The sequence below is a fragment of the Pantherophis guttatus genome, chromosome 5 (genome assembly GCF_059756535.1).
Source record: "Pantherophis guttatus breed Tessera chromosome 5, ASM5975653v1, whole genome shotgun sequence".
NCBI classification, from domain to species: Eukaryota; Metazoa; Chordata; class Lepidosauria; order Squamata; family Colubridae; genus Pantherophis; species Pantherophis guttatus.
In genome coordinates this window covers 107,093,863-107,118,861 of record NC_142067.1, presented here as the reverse complement: position 1 = coordinate 107,118,861, position 24,999 = coordinate 107,093,863, and the positions used below count along the sequence as shown (strand labels likewise).

General features: G+C 40.5%; 1 protein-coding gene across 1 annotated transcript; it reads left to right on the top strand.

The window, feature by feature from the left end:
• Window positions 1–142: 142 nt before the first annotated feature.
• Window positions 143–23,733, top strand: DNAJC3 (DnaJ heat shock protein family (Hsp40) member C3). The gene is made up of 12 exons (XM_034417641.3): window positions 143–444; window positions 5,685–5,795; window positions 6,440–6,564; window positions 7,755–7,829; window positions 13,688–13,840; window positions 14,914–15,095; window positions 17,067–17,186; window positions 18,662–18,767; window positions 19,080–19,200; window positions 19,342–19,474; window positions 20,210–20,358; window positions 21,686–23,733. The coding sequence occupies exons 1-12, from the start codon at window positions 363–365 to the stop codon at window positions 21,838–21,840; spliced, it is 1,512 nt and encodes a 503-aa protein (XP_034273532.1). The 5' UTR covers window positions 143–362; the 3' UTR covers window positions 21,841–23,733.
• The last annotated feature ends 1,266 nt before the right edge of the window (window positions 23,734–24,999 follow it).

Sequence of the window (24,999 nt, the reverse complement as noted above, 5' to 3'; positions counted from 1 at the left end):
AAAAAAACCAACCTAATAATTCCCCGCGAAGGTTTTCTCAGCCGCAAACGTCGTTCTTCCGCTCGCCTTTTACTGAGCCGCAAACGGGGGCGAAGTGAGGGCGCTTGTTTCGTCAGCTCAGCTTCACCTGCCCTTAACGCGCATACTCGAGCGAAAGTGGGCGGAGACTTTTGACAGTAGCCTCTCCTGCTTTCCACGTTCACCTAGCGAGAGGCGGGACGGCGGGCGGGCCAGCCAATCAGAGCCTCCCACGACCCACCCCGGGGATCCTGGTTTAGAATGTTAAAAGAGTTTCCAGAGTTCTCCGAGGTAAACTTTCCCGAGCGAGTTCGGCGGTTGCTCGCGGGTGGCTGCGGGCCGTCATGGTTTCTCCTCGGACTTGCGTTCACAAGCTGGGCTCGACGCTTCCGTTGCTGTTGGTGCTCTGGGATCTCCACTACGAGGGTGAGAGAAAGTTTTGCTGCTGGTTTGGCAATTGTTAACGTGGGAAATTTAGGGACTTGGGCGAGAGAAGGGAGTTGCGGCGGGGCGGAGGCAGGAAGGCGTATGTTGGGGTGGAGGGAGTTGGTAGAAACGGGTTAAAGTGCATGCATTATAAATCTTCTTCCTATAGAGCAGGGGTCCCCAAACTTGGCAGCTTTAAGACTTGTGGACTTCAACTCCCAGAATTCTCCAGCCAGCTATGCTGGCTGGAGAATTCTGGGAGTTGAAGTCCACAAGTCTTAAAGCTGCCAAGTTTGAAGACCTCTGCTATAGGGCTAAAAACACATGGTCTCGCTTTGGATCGTCGCAAAGGTGGAAGTTACAGCCTTCCTTGTAGAGAAGGTTACAGTGAAACTCCCTTGGAAAGAAAACGAGTGTTTCTCAACCTTGAAGGTGTGTGGACTTCATTCCCCAGCCCCATATTACTAGATAAATATCTAAACTGGAGATTAAATGTTTAATTTAAAAAAAAAAATTGCTAGACCAATTCTCGGATACAGCTCATCTGTCCGGAACCCGCACTGCATATCGGACATAAATACAATCGAGAGAATCCAGAAATATTTCACGAGAAGAGTCCTCCATTCCTCTACCCGCAATAAAATACCTTATGCCAGAATCCAAATTTTGGGCTTAGACAACTTAGAACTATGCTGACTTCGGTCTGACCTAAGCGTAGTATATAAAATTATCTGCCACAAAGTCCTACCTGTCAATGACTACTTCAGCTTCAACCACAACAATACTCGAGCAAATAACAGATATAAACTCAAGGTAAACCGCCCCAAACTCAATTGCAGAAAATACGACTTCAGCAACAGAGTGGTCAATGCCTGGAATGCACTACCTGACTCTGTATTTTTTCCCCAAACCACCAAAACTTTAACATTAAACTGTCTACTGTTGACCTCACCCCATTCCTAAGAGGTCTGTAAGGGGCGTGCATAAGAGCACCAGCGTGCCTACCGTCCCTGTCCTAATGTTTCCTCTTTTTTATCTATTCTATGTATCCAATCTATGTTTATACTTATTACCTACTACGTTCTTGACAAATACAATTAAAAAAAAATATTAGATATTAGCTGGCTGGGGAATTCCGGGAGTTGAAGCCCACACCTTCAAGTTGCCAAGGTTGAAAAAGCATTGATATAAATGGTACAGTTCTGCTTTTGACGAGTGGGATCAAATTAATGACGTTGAAAAGGTTCATGAAGAAGGGGGAAATATCTATCCCCAAGGGAGGTATTGTCCTTACAGGAAAAGCTCAAAATATTCTAACGGTAGCCTCTGTTCTCATGGAACTGTAGGTGGTTCTTAGAAAGTTGGCATTTGCAGGTATAGTCCTGGGACCATAACTCTAAAATTAAAATGTTGTAGCTTCTATGCAAGCTGTGCTCATTTAATCAATGCCTTTTACTTCATATGAATTGTGTTTAGGAATTTAGCCCATGAACTGGTAAATGCCCATTTTCTGTTTTGCTGAAATTTGCCCAAATTTCCGAAATAATTAAATCAACCCTTTAGTGGACCAGCAAAACACTGTGGACACAGTACACATGGACTTCAATAAGGCATTTGACAAAGTAGAAAACAACCTATTTCTTGGTAAGCTAGAAAAATGTGGGATAGACAGCATCACTGCCGGATGGAGTCATTTATTTATTTGTAAAATTTATTAGCCATCCATTTTACCCCACACTAACTCTGAGAGTGTTACAATATCAAAAGATAGAACAATAAAGTCTAATAATTCAAATACAAGACTGTTAAAAAAATCAGTCTAGTTAAAAAGATGGGGAGGGAGGGAGTATGATGAAAAGGGGGGAGGTAGTATCTGTTATTAATCTATGAACTACCGCCAATGTGAAACCCCTCCATTGGAGCCCCAAATCAACTTGTGGAGCCAGGTCTTTTGTTCTTATAGAAGGTAAGGAGGATAGGAGCTGACCTCATTCTATGGGGAGGGTAAGATGTTCCCAAGGCCAGGCGCAACGGCAGAGAAAGCTCTTTTCCTTGACCCCGCCAGCCAAAATACCCTGCTCGATGGAGCCCGCAAACATGGTAGCACAGGTGGGGCAGGCCAATCCCACTGGGATGAGACCAGTGGTGAAATCCAAATGTTTTTACTACCGGTTCTGTGGGCATGGCTTGGCGGACGTGGCAGGGGTGCAAAATCTCCATTCCCACTCAACTCCAGGGGAAGCATACTGCAAAATCTCCATTCCCACCCCACTCTGGGGCCAGCCAGAGGTGATATTTGCCGGTTCTCCAAACTGCTCAAAATTTCTGCTACCAGTTCTCCAGAACCTGCTAGATTTCATCCCTGGATGAGACAATCCTTTAAGTAGCCTGGACGCACATCATTAAAGTCTTTAAAACTAATTAATAGTTGGAATTGCACCAGGAAGCAAACCAGCAGCCAGTGCAGCTCACAGAGCAGTAGTAATATAAGGGCCACCCTTGAGGTTGCCTGCACCACTGCACTCTGCGCCAGCTGTAGCTTCTGAATGCTCTTCAAGGGTAGCCCTATATGGAGTGCATTGCAATAGTCCAACTGTGAAATGACTAGGTCTTGAATGACTGAGCGCAGGAACTCCTGATCCAGAAGAGGCTGCAACTGGTGCACAACTCGTAATTGTGCAGAGGCTCTCCTAGCTGTAACTACCACCTGCTCTTTGAGCAGGGGTCACCAGTCCAGGAGGACCCCAAGTTGCAGACCTGATCCATCTGGACTAGTCCCATCCCATCTAGAACTATCTATTTATTTATTTATTTATTGGTTCGGTTTATATGCCACCCTTTTCCGGAGACTCAGGGCGGCTTACAATGCGTTAAGCAATAGCCTTCATACTTTTGTATATACCTGCTTAGTAGAGCTTTCAGCCCCCCCCCCAAGCGGTGTTCTTTTTTATACAAAGTCAGCTTATTGCCCCCACACACCTGGTCCTCATTTTACCTACCTCGAAAGGATGGAAGGCTGAGTCAACCTTGAGCCTGGTGAGATTTGAACTTGCAGTAATTGCAGGCAGCTGGTGTTACTTAACAGTGCTTTAGTCTGCTGCGCTACCAAGGCTCTTGGTAAAGGTTGACATCCTGGATCTTGGGGCTCCATGCACCCAAAGCCATTTGGTCTTGCCTGCGTTCAGTCGAAGGCTGTTGTCCCCCATCCAACCATAGCCTCCAGGTACCACGGGAGGGCAGCAATAGTTTGGGTCACTAGGGGTAGAAATATAGAGTTGGGTATCATCGGCATACTGCAGATACCTCAACCTATGGTGATGGATGATCTCACCCATTGGCTTCATGTAGCTGTTAAAAAGGAACGGAGAGAGGACTGAGCTCTGTGGAAATTCTATTGTTAAGCATTGTGTAGAGACTAAAGTTGAAGCTTTGGTTGTTGTATTAGTTCTAGGAAGAGTAATTCAGTTATGTCATTGGTCAATTGAACAAGTGTGTGATGCCCATATATGGAATCCAGAGGGGTTGTATATATGTGCATGCATATTAGAGTCCAGACATGTACAATACACGTTGAAGCATAAATTGATTTATTGACCAATATAGTAGTCCCAATGGGTATTGCTATACCAAAGAGGAGTAAGATCACAAGTCTTCTTTATTGATATATGCAAACCATCCCTTCCATTTGATTGATTGATTATAATTAACTTAAGCAGCAACAATACAATAGATCATTATTGTTACAGTAATGCAACCTTTATTGATAGGCTTTATTTTTATGCATATTAAAGTATTAGTTGATGAAGTGAATAGGTTGGAGAGGCTGGTATTCCTCAGCTCCATGGAAGCATTGGAGATGCCTAGGAACTCTGTGTGAGCTTGAACACCACATAGGCAACAAGGAGGCTGCTGGGAATATGGAGGCTCTGTAGACACATGTAGAGGCTACTTGGCAGTCTATTGGGAACGCTGGAGATGTGAAAGGTGGGTGGGAGGTGGAGATGCTACTGAAGCTGTTGTGGCTCAGAGTCCTGGGAAGTGGCTACAAGAGGCTTTTTAATTTCTGCATCACCCTTGGGCTTTGGGTTGCTGAGACGTGGGCTGGTTTGGTCTTCGTGAACTATCTCTGGGCTTATGGAGGGTCCTGAGGGCTACTCTGGAGTGAGGATGGAGATTGTGGGACATGCTCAGGTACTGCTGGGCTTGGGGATGATGGTGTGCTTTTTAGGGTTTTCTGACAGCTTTGAGGCCACTGATAGCTTGACCCTTCTTGCTGGGCTCTGGCATTACTCAACCAGGGATCTTCCCTGGGCCTAAGAAGGGGGTGTTTTTCTGACCCTTAGGGGTTTGTGATCTTTGACCCTGATGATGGGTGGTGTAATACAAGTGTGCTCTCAGGTTCAGCTTATGGTCACTCACTCATACACTCAAAGGCCTGGAAAATTGCCACACTCAATCCCAAATCACTGAACAGAAAGGCACAAACGGTTCTTTAAAGTACACAGAGACCCAATGAATTTAAAATAACAGCAATCTTTTCCTGATATATTTTTGCTTTTACATGCACACACACTCATCCACAGTTACCCAGCGTCCACTACTAGGCAGCCAGGCACTAGCCGCCAAGTATGGGATCCAAAAACAATTAAAAAAGACTGGACTGGCTTCAGGACCTCTTTTTATCTCCCAGTATTGGCGGGGAGGGGCTTTCCATGTGCTCAGGCCCAACTTTTGTCGTTTTCCATTAACGACTTGGTTCTTTTCCCTGAAAGAGCTTTTCCTGGTTTTTGTCCACCCTGCCACTTTTAGGTATGGTGGCTTTGGCCTAGTCTCCGGGTGGCAAGTGGCCCTGGTTGTTCTTTCCCTAGAAGGGCTTGGACCCCTGAGGTAACCAAGTACCAGTATGGTTGGGTCACTGTGGGACACGATGGGTTATGTAGCTTCCTTGTATGTTGATTCTATCTATTGATTGTATGACTTGTAAGCCTGGGAGGAGGGACCAAGATGTGGAGAGAGCTGAGAGAAACCTCCGGATGGTCACAAGCAGAGGTAGATATAGCATGAACCCAGGGGAAGGGCACATTTGGGAACATTGGACTTGCCACCTTTTCTAGCCATGTAGGCCTGATTTCATCTATTGGTGGTATTAGAGATATTGGTTATTTTTGATTTCCATTTTTTGAGAAATGCAGAAAAGAAAAGAAAAACTGATCTGTGTTTTTTTCCCACTCTTCCTTCAGGAGTACAATGTGGCATAAATGCAGAAGTAGAAAAGCAGCTTGAATTGGGAAAAAAGCTGCTGGCAGCTGGGCAGCTGGCAGATGCTTTGTCGCATTTCCATGCTGCCATAGGTAGGTACTTGAAGACTGCTGAGCTTCCCTTCTAAATATATGGTTTTCGCTCCCTCTGGCCTAGATAATATGTATGAGATTAAAATTAGGGGTTGAGAAATTTATTCTTGGTGAGAATTCTAATTGCTGAATGAATGTTTTTATACTTGGTTCACAGGTCCAAAATAATCTAACTTCTCAAACAGGAATTAAGTGAAAAGGCTGGTATATTTTTGCCAGGTACATGTTAAAGTCTTATTAGCAGGGATGGCGAAAAGGATGTTCCATTTCTGATCAATTATTTGGTCTTCCACAAGAGAAAGATGTAGAATCTAAACAACCAAATTGTAAAATAATTTTCCACACATGTGAGTCTGTAGTTAGAGATTAGAAGCTGTAGCACGTTGGGGCTCAACTTCCTTAAATACCCACTTCTGTAAAGCCTTTAAGCAGACTGGGATTCGATAGATGTTCTATGCATACTGCTGTTAAAATTTCATTACAGTGCCTACATTGCTGGAAACATTCCTTCCTTGAGTTATATGCGATGTCACACACAGACACACACACACTAATTGTATTCCTCCTTGTTACTTGCTCCTTTCTCCAAAGCCTTGGCTGACTTAAGGCTATGTTCTGATTGCTACTTTTTTTTTTTCTTGCAGAAGGAGATGCCGATAACTACCTTGCTTATTACCGAAGAGCCACAGTATATCTAGCCATGGGCAAATCAAAAGCTGCCATTCGTGATTTAAGCAGGGTAGTCGAATTAAAGCAGGATTTTACATCGGTAAGCAGTACTTTCTAAAGATTCCTTCGGGGTGGCTGGAAATGGCTTTTGGTCTTCATTTTTCTGTTGCCTTTTAAAGGGGAGTCTGTCTCTTTTCTTTTTTAGTAAGTAGTGTAATCTAACAGGAAACCTCAATTATCATACAACTTGGGGAGATTAAATACAGGCTGAAATTCTAGCTGGGGAGACAGGAGTTCCATAGTACTAATTCGGCATGTGAATTTGCTCTGATTACTTTGAGGAGTATTAATACCCTTGAAGATTGGGGGATGAAGTTTTTGGCATAGCTGCAAATTGCTGAAAGTATGTGCAGAGGGATTCTTAAATCCTTTTTAGATTCTTAAGTAGCCTTTCCTCATTATAATGCGATATACAACAGCACTATATATCCTGATGCCATTATATCAACAATATTTATAATATTTCTAGTGCTTGCAAGATGTATGTTTTTAGAAACATAATGCTGATCTATATTTTGAATAACGAAGTAACACTTTTAAAAATTGGAAAGTTCTGGAGATATTGCAATTTATTTCAATATTTAGTAATTTTGTTGCCAAGAATTATATTTTTAAATTTGGATCTTATCTAAGATTCAAATTGTGATCTAGATTTTTTTAGAGTAGCATACAATAATTTAACTTTGCCTTGTGTTGAAACCAAAGTAAATTCAGCACAAGCATTTTTGTGTGCATATATTTTAAAAAAATCAGGACAGTAGCTATAATGCAAGAAAAAAATGAAGCAAGACTTTGACCATGCAGCTGCAACTGCCATATTGACTCCTTTTTTGACTCCTTAGGTGTCTAACCAGAAATATTTTTTTCTCTCAGCAGTAATGATTTTGACATTTATTTTGCTCTTTCAATGAGACTATAATTGGAGGGAATTTCAAAGTAACCATGTACACAATGCATTCACTTGAAAATCCTTTGAGTTTAAAAGAAAATGATTAAATTGTGCCTGCATTTGCAATGATACACTTTTGATTTTGATATAATGATATACGTAAGATGGGCTGCAAACGAGTCTAATAAATACTTTTAAATATTATTGCTAAAATATATAACTAGAAAGTGTAGAAACCATGGACATTATGAGTCAGGGAAGGTAAGATAATGTCCAAAATCTCCAGGATTTTACTTAATGTAATTTACGTAGAATGTACTTTTCTATTACTTTTTTTAAAGGCACGACTACAAAGAGGCCATCTGCTGCTTAAGCAGGGAAAGTTGGATGAAGCTGTAGAAGATTTTGAAGGCGTGGTAAGTGAAGTGCTTTCTCAAGGCAAAATTGAAGTAGCAGCTGTGATAAAGGAATTGAGTATTGTGGTCCCTGTATGTATACTCTAGGGTGATGGTTTGGTTTGGAATTTGAGTAGCGCTAGAGTCATCGAGAAATCAGGACCATGTAAACAGTGCTACTGTCCTCCATCTTTAATTTCCTTTTAACATTGAAATGGCCTAAATCCGACTCCTTTTCTGCACCAGAATATACTTAGAAAGCATGAAGGCCAGAGATTGCCAGTGGGTGTGCCATTGGGACATTTCATATCTGACTGGAAGCAGGAAAAGCTAAAAAAAGAAGAAGAAAAACACCTTATATCTCTCCCCCCAACAAAATTAGAAGTGGAAGGGGAGTGACTTTTTGGAGTTCCAAATACACAACCAGTTTCACAGAGACAAGAAAATGGATTCAAATAACAGAATAACAGAGTTGGAAGGGACTTTGGAAGTCTTATAGTCCAATCCATTGCTTGAGCAGCAGAGCCTTATACAATTTCAGACAAATGGCTGTTCAGTCTTTTCTTAAAATCCTCCAGTGATGAAACCCCCAAAATTTCTGAAGGCAAGCCATTCCACAGATTAATTGTTCTCACCATTAGGAAATTTCTCCTTAGTTCTAGGTTGCTTCTCTTCTTGATTAGTTTCTATCCATTGTTTCTTGCCTTGCCTTTTAATGCTTTGGAAAATAGGTTGACCCTCCTCTTCTTTGTGGCAGCCCCTCAAATACTGAAACATTGCTATGATGTCTCCCCTATTGCTTCTTTTCATTAAACTAGACCTACCCAATTCCTGTAAACGTTCTTCGTATGTTTTAAGTTTAACCTCCAGCCCCTAATCATCTTTGTTGCTCTTCTTTGCACTCTTTCCAGAGTCTCAACATCTTTTTTTATATTGTGACCAAAATTGGATGCAGTATTCTAGGTGTGGTTTTACCAAGGCCTTATAAAGCGGTAGTATCACTTCACATGATCTTGATTCTATCCTTCTGTTAATGCAGCCTAGGTTGGGCTATTTACATACAACACACCTTTATAGTTTTGCATTTAGAAAAGAAGTAATTATTATCCATACAGTTGACAAGAGATATTTGCTTTGTCGTGAATTTTCTTCAGATCAGGTTTTTTTGTTTGTTTGTTTTTTACTTCTTTATATCGTTTGCATTCCCAATATTTTCACGCCTAATTTTCAGGGGTGGGTTCTAAAAATTTTTACTACCGGTTCTGTGGGTGTGGCTTATTTTGTGGGCATGGCTTGATTTAGCAGAGGCTTTTAACTGCTTGCAGAGCTGTACGGGTCTACTCATTTGTTTTTGGAGGCACCGGTCTACTCATTTATTTTTGGAGGCACCGGTCTACCCATTTGTTTTTGGAGGCATCGGTCTACTCATTTGTTTTTGGAGGCACTGGTCTACCACCACACTGCCTTTTAACACTGATCAGCTGTAGGGCGGCCCTTTGAAGCCGGCAGTAAGAGTTTAAACAGTTTTTTTCCTTCTAGCCAATCAGCTGGGACTCGGGAGGCAGCGATAGATTGGGGGTAGGGCCAAATAAAAGGTAAGAATAACGGGGGGCGGGAGGGCCCAGCTCCCGAACAAAGAGAACCGGTTCAGTAATGTCATATTGTCACCGCTATTGGCTCGGCCGAATCGGGCCGAACTGGGAGGAACCCACCACTGCTAATTTTGTATGTACTCAACATTCCTCAATATAAAACAGTCAAAATGGTTCTTCAACCGATCTTGCCCTTACTGGAGCTCAGAATTGAAAATAAATATTAGGAAGCTAAAGACTGCTTGTTCTGCCTTGAAATAAAAAAGAACACATTATTTTGACTGCCTATTTAATGTTCGTTAAATATTATGCAACTTATTTGGTTTTTCTATATTGAGAGAAGATACGTAAAACCTTTAATGCAAAAACTAGAATGATCATTTGCTAAATTGCAGCTTAGTATATTTCAGGTACAATTAGACTATGTAGAAAAATAAAATTACCGTCTAAATAAGAAATGATGAGATTTGAAAACGGGCACCCAGCCATTTACTTAAGCTTCCCAGGTGGCAATATGTTAAAAAAATAAATCATTAGGAGAGAGTTATTTTGAATACATTTCTGAGGGAATTTTTCTATTTGTTTTCTGAATTGTCTGTAGCAGCTCCCTTATAGAAAAATAAAGAGCAGGCCTGCATTGTGGTCTTTTGTACATTGAAGTCATAATTCAAATGGATGTAGGCATTGCCAACTGATCTGCTATGGACTGGGCAGTCCCTGCCTGACTGGAAAACAGTACGGGCCTGGTGGCTCAGCAGACTAAAAGCATTGTGATTAACACCAGCTGTCTGCAATTACTGTAAGTTCGAATCTCATCAGGCTCAAGGTTGACTCAGCCTTCCATCCTTTCTAAGGTAGGTAAAATGAGGACCCAGTTTATGGGGGCAATAAGCTGACTTTCTATAAATATACAAAAGTATGAAGGCTATTGCTTAACGCATTGTAAGCCGCCCTGAGTCTCCGGAGAAGGGCGGCATATAAATCAAATTAAAAAAAAAAAAAAGTGCAGGTTTGGTTTTAAAAAAGGGGTGGGGGTGAAAGGATCAGCTTCACAGTAATTGTTAGCTGACTAGTAGAAGAGTTTCTAGTTGCTTTTCCCCCTTGTATCCCATCACCTGGAGAACAGGTGCTCCCATTAAGAATTAAAGCTCACAATTGGGAAAACAACTTCGATCTATTTTGTGTTCTTCCACTAGAGGCCAGCAAAGTCTGTCCTTGAGGGCTAGCTTTATTAAAACTGCATCCCCCACCAGTGTAAAAGTGAACAATAATAATTATTTTTATATTTTATCACGTAAACATTTATTACATAAAATGTATAATTTATATATTTATATTATACCTAAAATAATCATAATTGGAAAAAATAAAAATACCGCTTGAACACTAGAAGCGCTGACAAAAACATCACCAGTCAATTGCAAAAGGCAGCTTTACTTAGGACAGCTTACAACTTGTGACGATACCTCTAACACCATCAAACATCTGCTTATCTGAGATGCTTGGGAAGAACTTGGTAGGTGGGCACTTTGATCGCTTGCCCCCTTGTCCCATGGATTCCTCTCCCAGCAGGAGAGGAAGGCAATGGGCTTAATTGAATGGCATGGTTTATTCTTTCTTTGCCACCCTAAATGTTTTAAGTGACCAGTGTTAGCATGAATAGCTTAGTTAAAATGTTTTCAGTCCAGAAATGTTTAGGTTTTTCTGCTTATGGAGGACTTGATGTGACAGCTTTCTCTTGTGTTTGGTTAACTTCAAAGATGTTTAATAAAATGTTTTCTTTTCCTCCGCCAATAAGATTATTTTGTGTTTTCATTTCTTTCCATTGTTCTGGAACATGATTCCATTTGCTTCTAGCAATAATCCAAAAGTATTTTGAATCCAGGGGTGGTTTTTTTAGGCGTGGGTGGGTGCAAGAGGAAGAGGTCATATTCAACATTCATACTGATGTCGCTTCTCAAGTGCTCCTGTTGACAGTCCCTGATAAAGTGAGAAGCTCAAGAAACCCAGGTTCATTGCTTAGTATACATATGAGTTGCAGTCGTTGACTTGTCCTTTTCCTTAGAAATCCATCATAAGCCAAGATTTGGCTATAAACTGGATTTGAAGTTCTGACGCCACTCCCTCAACTCCAGCCCTCTGCAGTCACATGATCGCATTTTGGATGCTCAGCAATTGGTCCGCATGTATGGCCTTTAACAAGGGTGCATGTTAAACCAGGGTTTTGAGGGCTTGTTGGTAAAGTTCCTTTATACATGAAGAGAGCTACTTTTATGTTGTTCTTGTGAAAGCTTTCATAATTGGTAGTAAGCATTTAGAACTTCATGGACATCTTTTGCTAGCACAATGGACTGTTTAAGAGTTCTCCAATGTTTCTGGCTTTGCAATGTTTCCCCACTTTGGTGGGGGAAAGGGAGGGTTCACGCAAGCTGTTGGCAAGCACATGCACAGTTCCATTTCCACAAAAGGTATTGGAGAGCAGTTGTCACCAACCTTGGCAACTTTAAGCCTGGAGGACTTCAACTCCCAGAATTCCCCAGCCAGCAAAGCTGGCTGGGGAATTCTGCGAGTTGAAGTCCTCCAGGCTTAAAGTTGCCAAGGTTGGAGACCCCTATTGTAGAGGGCCAGGACAAAGAAGTGATTGAGTGAGGACTAAGGAAATTTTATTTGGTTTAATTTTAACTTATTCTTAATTAAACTCAGTTTGGTTCATGAAATAGGATTTATACGTAACGGATAATGTAGCCTTTTTCACCTTTATTGAAAAAAAATTAAAATGGGGGGTTTACGTTTGGTGGGCTTGAGAGGCTGCCTTATGCTTCTAAGGGAGGTCCACCTGCAGCTGCTTTAGAATAGCCATAGCAATAGCACTTAGACTTCTATACTGCTTCATAGTGCTTTTACAGCCCTCTCTAAGCGGTTTACAGAGTCAGCATATTGCCCCCAACAATCTGGGTCCTCATTTTACCCACTTCGGAAGGATGGAAGGCTGAGTCAACCTTGAGCGGGTGAGATTTGAACTGCCGAACTGCAGCTAGTAGTCAGCTGAAGTAGCCTGCAGTACTGCACTCTAACTGCTGCGCCACCTCGGAATTCAGCCCTCTCCTCGCCTTTGGTCCTTCTGTAGCTCTAGACCGCCTTCTACCGCATAGCTCCCAGCGACCGGTAAGATCCCACAGAGTTGGTCTCCTCCGGGTCCCATCAGCTAAACAATGCCGGCTGGCGGGCCCGCGGGGGAGGGCCTTCTCTGTGGCTGCTTCAGCTCTCTGGAACCAATTACCTCCTGAGGTCCGGACCATCCCCACCCTACTGGTCTTCCGAAAAGCTGTGAAGACCTGACTTTTCCGGCAGGCCTGGGGCCGTTGATCTCGCTTTGCGATCTGGCGAGATCCGCCCATGAATGGTGTGAATGCGTTCTAAGGTTTTTAATGTTTTTTAATCTTTTAAATGTTTTTAGAATGGTTTTTTTTTTAATGTATTGTGAGCCGCCCTGAGTCTCCGGAGAGGGACGGCATATAAATTTAATAAATAAAATAATAGTAATAATAATAATGGAAATTTCACCTTCTAATGCTTATCTTCTCTTCTCCTTTCCCTACGTCCTCCTTTGGCAGCCAACTCAGTCCTTGACTTAGGTGAGAATGGATTGAGAGTGGGACATAAGTTGTACAGACAGAACTTGAAAAGGAGAGAGAAGCCTGGGGAAAGGCTCCCAGGTTGTAGTCTTCAGCACATTGATTTTGTAGAATACACATATTCCCCTGAAATTACTTGCTGTTATGTGTCTCAGGAAGATAATATACAGTATAGATGGGAGTGGGGAGGAAGGGAGAAAAAGAGAGGCTAAATATACACAGACTTGAGTATTGAACCCTTGGACTATTTGCCTGTTTGGGGGACATGTGTCAACATCTGCCTTTGTTGTGAGTTGTCTGAAGTTTGGGGAAGAAGGAACAGAAAAGAACAGTCTGGTAATAACAAGATGCAACATTTTCAGAGGGAGAACTCATTTTAGAGCCATGGTCTTTCTCTTCTGTTCTGTTTGGACATACGCAGCCATTTTCTTTTGAAGTGACTGGGGAACTGCCTGCATTCCTGTTCTGGATTTCCAAGTCAATAATCTAAAATAATTTTTTCTAGGCTCTAATTTTTCTGTGCTAAAGAATTCAAAGGCCTGGCTTTGTTTTACTGTGGGTTTGTCGATGGGTGTCAAACACAGGGTGAGGTGTTCGAATTTGTATTTCAACATGTAATTGGGGTGTGTGTGTGTGTGCTCATTACTTGTAGCTCCTGTCTCACCCCAGTGAGAAAGAAGGAGGAGAAGCCCGCGCTCAGTTGTTGAAGTCAGATGAGGCTCGGCGCCTGCGTTCCCAAGCACAGTCTGCCTTTCTCGAAAAAGATTACCACACTGCTATCACTCTCTTGGATAAAATTCTGGAAGTAAGTCCCAGACTGGAAACTGATGCCAAGATGTAAGCATGGTTATTACTTTTTAATTTTTAATTTTTAATTAAAAGTTACTTTGGAGTCACAGGAACATTCAGGTAGGTATATTTTTTTCACCAGATGCTTGTAAATTAGAAGAGTTTCCCTCATTGGGCAAAGTTTCAGTTGAGTGGCAGTACTTTGCCTGATTTTCAATGCTAAAAAAGGTAAAGGTTCCCCTCGCACATATGTCCTAGTCGTTCCCGACTCTAGGGGGTGGTGCTCATCTCCATTTCAAAGCCGAGAGCCAGCGCTGTCTGAAGACGTCTCCGTGGTCACATGGCCGGCATGACTAAATGCCGAAGACGCATGGAACGCTGTTACCTTCCCACCAAAGATGGTCCCTATTTTTCTACTTGAATTTTTTACGTGCTTTCGAACTGCTAGGTTGGCAGAAGCTGAGGCAAGTAACAGGAGCTCACCCCATTACGCTGCACTAGGGATTCGAACCTCTGAACTGCCGACCTTTTGATCAACAAGCTCAGCGTCTTAGCCACTGAGCCTCTGTGTCCCCTTTTCAATGTTAAATACTGTACAATTGGACCTTTTTCAATGCTAAATACTGTACAATTGGATCTGATGCGTACCTGATTAGATTAGAGATTCCTAGGGTATCTTGGAACTGTAGCCCGGATTGGGAAGTTGAAAAAAACCTCCAAGAAGAAGGCAGTGGCAAGCAATTTCTTTACCATTGCCACAACAATTTACAAATTTATTCATGAAATCCTCCAGAGCAAGTCTCCTTTTAACCGAGATTTTCCAATTATTTTCCAATTTAACCACAATTTCCAAAAAATGTGTTGGTTAGATTAACCTGATAAGATAAAATCTCAGTTAAAAGTAGATTCGCTCCGGAGGAATCAAAAAAATTGTGTTGAACGTTTTGCTCCGATTGTGTATAGAGATGGTTATCCAATTCTTAAAGCGTATATGGCATTGTGTGGCTTATTGCTTTCTTTTAGGTAGGAAGGTCCTTTTGAACAAGTACAAATAGGATTAAAATCTCCTTTCGTTTCTGGTTTCTCAAGGTTTGTGTTTGGGATCCGGATATGCGAGAACTTCGAGCTGAAAGCTACATTAAGGAAGGAGAGCCTGGGAAGGCTATCAATGACTTGAAGGCTGCTGCCAAATTGAAGAGTGATAATACTGAAGCTTTCTATAAAATCAGCACAATATACTATGAATTAGGGGACCACGAAATGTCTCTAAGGTAAAATGCTGTGGGGAGAACAAAAAATCTTTAGAATTTTAGAAAACATGCACTGAATGGAAAGATGCCCTTGCCAAGATGAAGGAAAGGTTATTTGAAGGAGGAGGAAGAAACATGGATATGGAGTTCTCCCAGGCCTCCAAATTCCTCTCTTTTTTCCCCATGGGAGAGAAAATTTCCAGAATGACCTGGGGGAGAAAGAAGTGTTCAGTGTACCTCCGTACGGCTCCCTTATGCCAGGTTTTAAGATGGAATATACTATATTACTGTAGCATAGTTAAGATGCACTATAAAAAAAAGTTGATGTGTTCGATCAGAATCTGAATTTATGCTATTTTTTCCCCTCTGCATTTCAGTATCCCTTTCTCAGGGAAACCTAGATACTTCTCCCCTTTTTTACTAAACAGTAGTTTACAAGAGGGAAAGAACTAAGCAAAGGATACAATGTTACGAATTAATTGATGAATTAATCCATTGCGACTAATATAATGAATGTCATCTGCCCAAACTGTCTGATTCTTGACTCAAGGAAAACTAGAAACATACAACATATGATCCTTTTTTCAGTAGCCCAGCCACAAAGGTTAATGACTGTGCTTCAAATAATAATGAATCATAAAGTCATATATACTTAGATATAAAAGGATACATTTAATTAAATTCTATTGATTTTATTACTGCAAGTAAGTCTCTGAACGGCTGAATAATTTGAGATTATTGCTAACTATTTTTAAGAATATCAGTTGATTTTGTGTTTCTTTTCTGCTAATACTAGAGAAAAGCTCTGTGTGTGTGCGTGTATGTATATAAACTAGGTGCAAGATATGACAGCAGTAATACTGGACATGTAACAATTGAGTTGTATGAAAAGGGCCCATAATTTTAAATCTATTATTGATTCCAAGCAATGTACTATGTATACAATTGGCATTTTTTAAATTTATATTAAAGAATTGGAAAAATTACTAATTCTTCTGTATAAATGCCCTCGTTTTGCAGCTTGTCCATGCTGTATATTCTGAAATTCCTTTAATAGACATTCTAGAGTGGATGAATATATTTCTTGAATGGGTGACGTTTTTCTTGGATGTCTTCAAGCAGGAGAATGCAATTCCCAGTCCCCATGACTAACAATCCTCTATATAAATAAAAATGTAAATGTCCGTTTGTTCAAAATCGTAAATCTCCGAAAGTTCTTCACCGATTGCTTTGAAATTTTGACACAACGTTGCATTCGAATACATGCATGTTTTTATATACCTATATTATATAGATGTCACACCTGTGACAGGTAAAAACATGCTTTTTTGAAAAACAACGCCATCTGTTGGACATAAAAGCAACACATGCTATACTATCTTTTTGGACTTTAACGTCGCAGCACCACAATGGCAGGCGCGAACCGGGTCTTTTCCCCTCAGCGCCGCCGCCGCCAAACCCACAAGCAAAATGGCGGGAAATGTCAACGGCCACCAAGCATCCCCCCGACTAACAGAGTATGCCATACCTTTGGCAGGGACCCCGATGCCGTCTGTGGTGTGGAGAGTTGCGAAGGTGAAGGCGGCTATACCGGCAAGCTGGGAAACCAGCTCTTACACCCGCAGCAAACTGGGACGGAGGCAAAATAGGCGTGACCTGAGCTACAGAGGGACATTATTGGCACTCAGTCAAAAAATATTGTATACCCACAAGACTGGGCCACAGCAGTGCGTGGCCGGGTACAGCTAGTTTAATATAAAAAATGTAATCAGCCACAACGTGTGAAGGCCTTTACATTTTGTTGCATTTCTCCATACCTCTGATGGAGGGGCGATTAATATCCCTATTTCTCAGCAGAGGAAGTGAACCAAGAGGAAGGGGTCTTTTGCAAACGGACTAGGAGCAGGGACTGAACTCTGTTTGTTTTAACACCAGCATCTTGATCCCACAACCTAATTCTCCCTCCCCCTTTGTTGTTTCCTGTGTGCAAAGTGAAGTGCGGGAATGTCTGAAACTGGACCAAGACCATAAGGAGTGCTTTTCTCACTACAAGCGAGTAAAGAAGCTCAACAAGCAGATTGTTTCAGCAGAAGAGCTCATCAAAGAAAGAAGGTGAGTCCTCCATTTTGTGGTTTTGTTTTCGTGGTTGAGTTTCCTCTCTGTGACTCCTTACAAAGATCACCTTGCCAGTTCAGGAATTGTCTGCACTGCATTACCATATCCCCAAGAGATGGCCATCCAGCCTCTGATTAAAAAGACTGGGATGAAGGAGAGTCCATCACCCTCCAAGGCATTTGGTGTCCCTGTTGAATAGTTCTTGCTGTTAAGACCTTTTTCTGTTGCCTAGCCATAACTTTGTTTTCATCATCTTCATCACTATTTTAACCATTGTCTATCCACTGCAGGATGAAGGCCCCTTCCACATATTTCCAACCAATACGGTCCTGAGCTTTCTTTTGCCAATTGGGCCCACAATACTTGCGATCCATCTTGTTTTAGATCTCTTTCATGGGCGCTTTTTATCAAGTGGGATCCATTCTGTGACTGCCTGTAAAGCACTGTGAAGCAGTATATAAGTATAAGTGCTATTGCTATTCACATGGGTTTTTTTTTCAGCAGCCTTATTTTAAATTTTAAATTTTAAAAACTTTTAACTAACTTTTTTTGTAACTCCAGTAGTAAGCTTTACCAAGGGCATTTTTTTGGCCTGTCATATGTATTTCCATTCTATTTCTTTATAGGGTAAAAATTGCTTCACATTTGTCATTTTTCCATTAACGTCTTTTGGACATAGTCTATTCATGGAAAGCCAGCATCATTGCTAACATTGTAACTAATTTCTGGGTCCATTCCTTGAAAATCTCCTGAAGTATTTAAAATATATAACAATTTGTATTATTTTGTAGATCTCTGTACTAACTTAAAACCAAAAACAAATTTACACTTTTTCCTTTTCTGCCTGGAATCTTTAGTTCCTTCCAGTGTCCAATTGTATAATGAGAAAATTTTAAATCTCTCTTGTGACTTAAGATAGACAAAACAATTTGGTTCCTGCAAAAAGCTTTTTATTTTATTTAATTATTTTCAAAATCTTAGAGTAAATGTCTCACTGCTCCAAATTTGTCTGGATCCTTAATTTATTTATAACTTTCTAGATTAAATTTGTATTTAGCTTTTTGCTGTTTATTTCCAATTCTTTAATTGGAACCCAATATCCATTAAAAGGGCATGGTTATGAGCATGATGGATGATCCCAATTACTTCTCAGAGAAGCGGCTTTTGCTCCAGGAATTTTTAATGTCATGGTTTGTGGCAACGGTATAGTCTCCATCTGATCTGCAAGAGTTTCTGCAACTCCTGCAGCTTTCCGTAATCAGCAATATTGAAAACTAATGAAACAATTTCCTGCCATTTTCCCAACTCACTGAAAACCAATTGGTAAAATATGAGGTCTGTGTTGTTATTTCAGTCTAAAATGGAGCACTGGTGTATTTACCTTGCCCTCTGTAAAATATACAGAACAATATAATTTGTTTTCCTAAATTTAATAAATATACACTGATGTTTTTCTTTCTTAATGTAAATAGGTATCAGGAAGCCACTGAGAAGTATGAAGCTGTTATGAAGATGGTGACAAATGTTCCTATCTACACTACTCGAGCCAAAGAGAGAATCTGTCATTGCTTTTCAAAGGTAAACATTTAGTTCACTGGGCAAAACTTCTTATGGAGCCACGGTGGCACAATGGTTATAATGCAGTACTGCAGGCTACTTCTGCTGACTGCCAGCTGCCTGCAATTTGGCAGTTCGAATCTCGCCAGGCTCAAGGTTGACTCAGCCTTCCATCTTTCCGAGGTGGGTAAAATGAGGACCCAGATTGCTGGGGGCAATATGGTGACTCTGTAAACCGCTTAGAGAGGGCTGTAAAAGCACTATGAATATACCGATATAAGTCTAAGTGCTATTGCTATTATTGTCCTCATTGGTTCATCTCACTTTTTTCAGAATCAACAGATGACAGAAGCCATTAAAGTTTGCACAGAAATTCTGCAGCTGGAGCCAGAAAATGTAAATGCCCTCAAAGATCGGGCTGAAGCATACTTGCAAGAAGAAATGTATGAAGAAGGTACACTTTAACTGCATAAAGATTCTTTGTTTTCCTTTACCCAATTTTAAATAAATATACCATTTGTAATCTGGCCAGGCTGGAAATGAATTACTGTACTGCAAAACTCTAAATGAACTCTGTTTGTTGTCTTTGTGATAGCTATCCAGGACTATGAAACTGCTAAAAAATACAGCGATAATGACCAACAGATTCTGGAAAGCCTTGAGAAAGCCCAGCGGATGCTCAAACAGTCTCAAAAGAGGGACTACTATAAAATTTTAGGAGTTAAAAGGTAAGCATTTAGCAATTGCCAAGCCCCTATAGTTTCCTTAAATGTTGCTTTTTCTTCAAGAGGCTATAGAAGTAGTCCTCTATTTAAAGTGGCAATTCGGACAGGAACTGCCATCACTAAACGATGGGATTATAAAATGTGCCATCACATGACCATGCTGTTTTGTGACAACAGTTGAGGCGGTCCCACTCGCAGCCAGTAAATGAGGACCTCACATGACTACAAGTTCCAACTTCCTTCTAGCTTCCCCATTGTCTTTGCTTTGTGGCAAGCCAGCAGGGAATGTTGGAACTCAAGATCACATGACTGTGGAGACACGGGAACTTCAAAGATTGGTCATAATTCCCAATCATTTAGCACCTTTATAGGTTTAAATGTTTGCTGAATGAGTGGTCACTAGATGCTGTATTATCTTTTTATAAAGCCTGTAACTCAAAACTACCTTAAGGAAGTTCTGTACTAAAGAAAGAAATTTATAAAGGCAACATAGAATGCTGAATGTAGAGAAATTTAGTGCTTGAAAGGAATTGAGCATCCTGGGTGCAGGGAGTCATCATTCTGCATATTTCCATGTTACACAGAAGTTAAGCCATATAATACAAGATGGTACCTGCTAAGAGGACAGCCAAAGACTTTGAATTCCCATCTTCTGACAGGGATCTCGGCTTCTTTTTAAAAAAGTTTTATCATAGCATGAAAAGATAATTTCCAAGTTATTTCTTATACTTCTGACAGGAATGCCAGGAAACAGGAAATCATAAAAGCCTACAGGAAGATGGCAATGCAGTGGCACCCAGATAATTTTCAGGATGAAGAAGAGAAGAAGAAAGCAGAGAAAAAGTTTATTGATATTGCAGCTGCCAAAGAAGTCCTCACAGATCCAGGTAGATAAATGTGTAGCTTGTCTGATTTCTTACTTTCAGAATAAGAAGCGAGCCAATTGGGTTGTTTTTCACTTCATCTTTATGACGACCAATCAACATTCATTTTCCTTTGATGTCCAGTGCTGTGTTTATTGAGGTTATTTCATTTTTGAAGGGATTCAACTGATAAATGGGCCAGAGAGCTTGATAAATGGCTTATACAGGTATAGTGAAATAAAATAGTAGCATTTTTGGTGCTAGCTGCACATCCAACTTCTGTGCTTTAGAGCTATCCTTGAGATTTTTCTTAACAGGCAATAGGTATGTTTATTAGCTTTCTGGTTAAAACTCATTCACGGTGATTCTCCCTCTGACATTCTGTTTAAAACTATTACATTTAAGTTTGAGGCCATGTTCACACAATACACTTAACCTAATAATTGAAGCTTGATGAATGTTAACCAAGCTTCACACTCATAAGTGTTTTATGTGTTGTGTAAATCCAACAATATAGTTAACCTCAGTAACAGATTAAGCAGCCATTGAATATCAGCTACAATGATTTGTGAGGAGGGAATTTGGGGGCTGTGTGGTTCCAGGAGTACAGATGTGGACTTCCAATGTATCAAAGCCTTGACACATGCTTAGTTTCCTGCTTTTTTGCCTCTTCCTTTACTAAGCTCTGCACCAGAAGGCAGGACAAAAAGTAATGGATGAAAACTTACAAAGGAGAGATCCAACCACTGAGAACAATTAATCAGTGGAGCGGCTGTTGTGGGTTCAAAAGATGTGGGTGCTTCATCACAGAAAGTTTTTAAGAAGAGATTGGACAGCCATCTGTCTGAAATGGTACAGGGTCTGCTGATTGAGCAGGGGGTTGAACTAGAAGACCTTCCAACTCTCCTCTTTTATTATGTGACCCCAGGTTTCAGCTGGTGACTGGCTTATCTGGATGTGGAAATTAAGCAGGAGGAAGGCTATAGATCAGTGGGCCCCAACCTTTTGGGCACCAGGGGACCGATTCCGTGAAGAAACATTTTTCCACGGACTGGAAGGGTTGCTTGAATGAATAAATGAATGAATGAATGATTATTCTGAATAAATATTTTGCCCTTTGGAGAAAATTGTCTGTGAAGGGCAAGCAAGTTTCAAAATATTTTGCTATCTCTCTCTCTCTTTTTAGAGTGCAGCTATGCCTATGCTTACATCACTGCTTTTTATGTATTTGTTCATTTTTTGTGCTTGATGCTTTACTGGCTTTAGAATCAAAACATTTGGATGAAAGCTTATGGAGTTCCTTTGTCTCTACGTCTGATTCAGCTGATTGCCATCTTTGTATCTTTTATAGAAATGCGGAAGAAGTTTGATGCAGGAGAAGACCCATTGGATGCTGAGAGCCAGCAAGGGGGAGGTCACCCTTTTCACCGATCTTGGAATTCCTGGCAAGGGTTTGACCCCTTCAGTTCTGGGGGACCTTTCCAGTTTAAATTCCATTTCAATTAGAACTGCTATACTCTTTTTATTTTATTTTTCCTTTTGCATCTGGCAATCTGCATTTTTTTCTAGATAACTTAAAATTACCGTCTAGTCTTTGAACAGTCGTGAAAGCCAGGGTTTTGTTTTGTTTTGTTTTTGGTGATAGTTCAAAAGGGATAGCAAAATCCAGCCATATCAATAATATCAGTTAGTTCCGGGCCTCAAAGCTCCACCTCAAGACAAATCCATGTTTGAGAAGAAACTGACTCAAAAAAGCACTTTAAAGTTTACTAAACCATTGGGGCCCTTTTGTGGGAATTAATCACTTGAAATAACAAAATATACTCCAGCTTTAGTTACCACAAGAGGAAATGCTAAAGTCTCAAGCGACTGTTGGAAGTATTACACGTCTGCAGGATATGACTGTTTACATCAAACAGACATTGGTCACTGCAGCCAGTTTATAGACAGTTTAAGTTGTTCTGATTAATGTTACAAGGACAATTTTCTCTGATTAAAACCTCTCCTCCTGGTTGCTTTTAAAGAATTCAAGGGAATTAAATTTTTAGCCAGGTGGCAGGGAACCATTTTCCATTGAAAATTTGCTTGACATTTGAGCAGGACTGAGATATTGGCCATAATAAGTAGAACTTTGTTCTGCTCTTGAAGATATTTTTTTTAAAGGGTAGTAGATGATCATCCTCTTCACAACTATTATATGCATGTCTGTTGCTGCACAGACTAATAACTCACGGAGCCGACTGAAAGTGTTTTCACGCAACCGAAATCTGATATAATGAACTGTATTCAGAACGGAGCCTGGAGTCATCTTGGGATGTAATATTGAACTTGCCTTTCTTTCACATCCGGTCTTTTTCAAGAACGCAGTTTTGAACCCTTGTCAAAATGATCTTCATCTTTCACTTTGCTTGTTCTCATTAATAACACATGGACGGCCCAGTCTATTTCCATGCAAGTGTCCAAACTTCTGAAAAATTAGTGGTTGAATCTCACTAGCTTTGGGGTGTAACGTTCTGTTCTTTAGGAATGCTTTTGAAATGATTTGGATTCATCTCAAAATATGCCACGATGGACGTTTGTTGAGTGAGCATTCAGACAAAAAACCAGGACCCCCAAAGTGCTTTCATGTTTCTCTCCTCGAGAATGACTCCAGAAATGCTGGGAGATGTTAACCTATTAACAAATTATCCTTATGTTTTGGACAGGATTGCATAAAGTGCCATTGTTAGGATGGGGGTTTCTTTGACCAAATCCTATCAGTCCATGTTTATACAGGACGTGGTTTGGGCTGCATTGATGTTGCTGGAGCTGCTTGTCCTAGAAAGGCCACCAGGCCTGCGCCTGGATTGATCCAAAGGTTTGGCAGTGCTTCTGGGTCAATTGAAATCAAAGATTGCCTTGGAAGTATTTGCTAGAATAAATCAGGTGTTGAAGGGGGGGAAGATACGTTCTGTGAAAACTATGTTGTTCTATGTTGAAGGTAATGAAATAGTAAATAGTATTCAACAGTAGCACATAGTTGTTTTAATTGCTTTAAATCCTGAAGGGTTTTTTTGAGGGGCCAGGGTTGGCTGTGTTGGGTGGGAGGGATAGGACAAGTTGAATTCTGAAGTTAACAATTGTGCCAAACCTTAATTTGTTTCTACGCCAAGAAATGAATAGAAATTGCGTTATTATGCTGTTGTTCCTAGTAGACTTTGGTGGAATTTTAAAAAATCTTATTTCATTCCTTTGGAAATTAAAGAAGCTATTTAAAAGGCAGTTCAGTTATCAGTTGCTACCGTAAAGTATCCATGGAATTAAATGCATCAAATGTAGGGGAAAAATGGGAACTTTGCCTTTTGCAAAATAGCAGTATATTTTAAGACCACAAAGATTAAAATTTCTTTTTCAACTTTACTACTTTGAAATCTGGAAGCTATTTTGTGACGGTGTAGTTTTATATTAAATCGGTGGCATTGGTGTACATGTGTTACGTCTGAAATCTGAAATTTAAAATTCTGCTTTATCAAAGCCTGTTACATGTACTTATCAAAATAATTATTGCCTCTCTTATTGGGACAATGTTTGGAACCCAGTCTTCTTTATATTGAACAGAAATGAGACCAAAATAATGCTAAATATTTACTAGGAGGTGTACTATAATATCTAAGTCCTTTGCCCGTTAATATATGATGTGATAATACACGGGAACTACTGCCAAGTTTCCCCCTTTACAGCAGGGGTCTCTAACCTTGGCAACTTTAAGACTTGTGGACTTCAACTCCCAGAATTCTGTGAGTTGAAGTCTACAAGTCTTAAAGTTGCCAAGGTTGGAGACCCCTGCTCTACAGGAAGCTGTGGTCTACAGAAGAGTGGTCAAAGTAATACACTTTCTTCTTTTTATATAATTTTGTGACAGGCTAACAGAAACTGTTTTATCTGTTTTGCTATATTTTGCAATGGGAGGTTGCAATACTTGATTCCAAATGGATACTTTGTCTAATTGGAAAAAGAAATGGCTGCTTTAAAAGAAACAAATACAAATTTTAGGTGTGTGCACACCAAAGTCTCTTTTCTGAATGGTTCCTGACGTTCTCTGTCGCCCTACTTTATACTAAAGAATTGGCCAGCAAGCTTAAGCTGGAAGCTCAAGAGCAGGGTTTTTCAAATGTGTTCTACAAAATTTAAGGAGAGATTAAAGGCAAATAAGAGTTAATCCCAACACAGTGTTTTCAGTCATTACAGCCTCTTGCGCAGGAGTTCTAGAATTTTTTTTTTTATTATTAAATTAACCTGTTCTGGGGCCTGAAAAGGTTTGCCAGCCTCTTTATTCCCGAGATCATCAGTGAGCCCAGCAAGGCTGAGATAATTAAATATATTGAGGAAGATCCTTTAAGATCACAGAAAACACAAGACACTAAAACAGGCTTCCTCGTTAATTGACATTTTTCATCATGGAGCAAATAAATGAGCATTCGAGAAGAATCAGTGATTTTTAAAATCATATTTATAAATACGCTTGAGACAGAACAAGTTGTCATGATCAATGTGAAATCTTTGCAGATTATAGAATGCCTTAACCTAGTAATGGCTGCTTGGTGTTTCTGGCCCACCTGTAAAGCCCTGATAACCTGAGTTAACAAGCTTTGCACGACCAACCACAGCTTCTGAACAATCTGAATA

Excerpts from the sequence above, each read along its gene's own strand:
- DNAJC3 (XM_034417641.3), top strand. The coding sequence starts at position 363 with ATGGTTTCTCCTCGGACTTGCGTTCACAAGCTGGGCTCGACGCTTCCG. Across the intron at positions 445-5,684 it reads CTGGGATCTCCACTACGAGG|GAGTACAATGTGGCATAAAT; the intron begins GTGAGAGAAAGT and ends CTCTTCCTTCAG. Across the intron at positions 13,841-14,913 it reads TCTTGGATAAAATTCTGGAA|GTTTGTGTTTGGGATCCGGA; the intron begins GTAAGTCCCAGA and ends TGGTTTCTCAAG.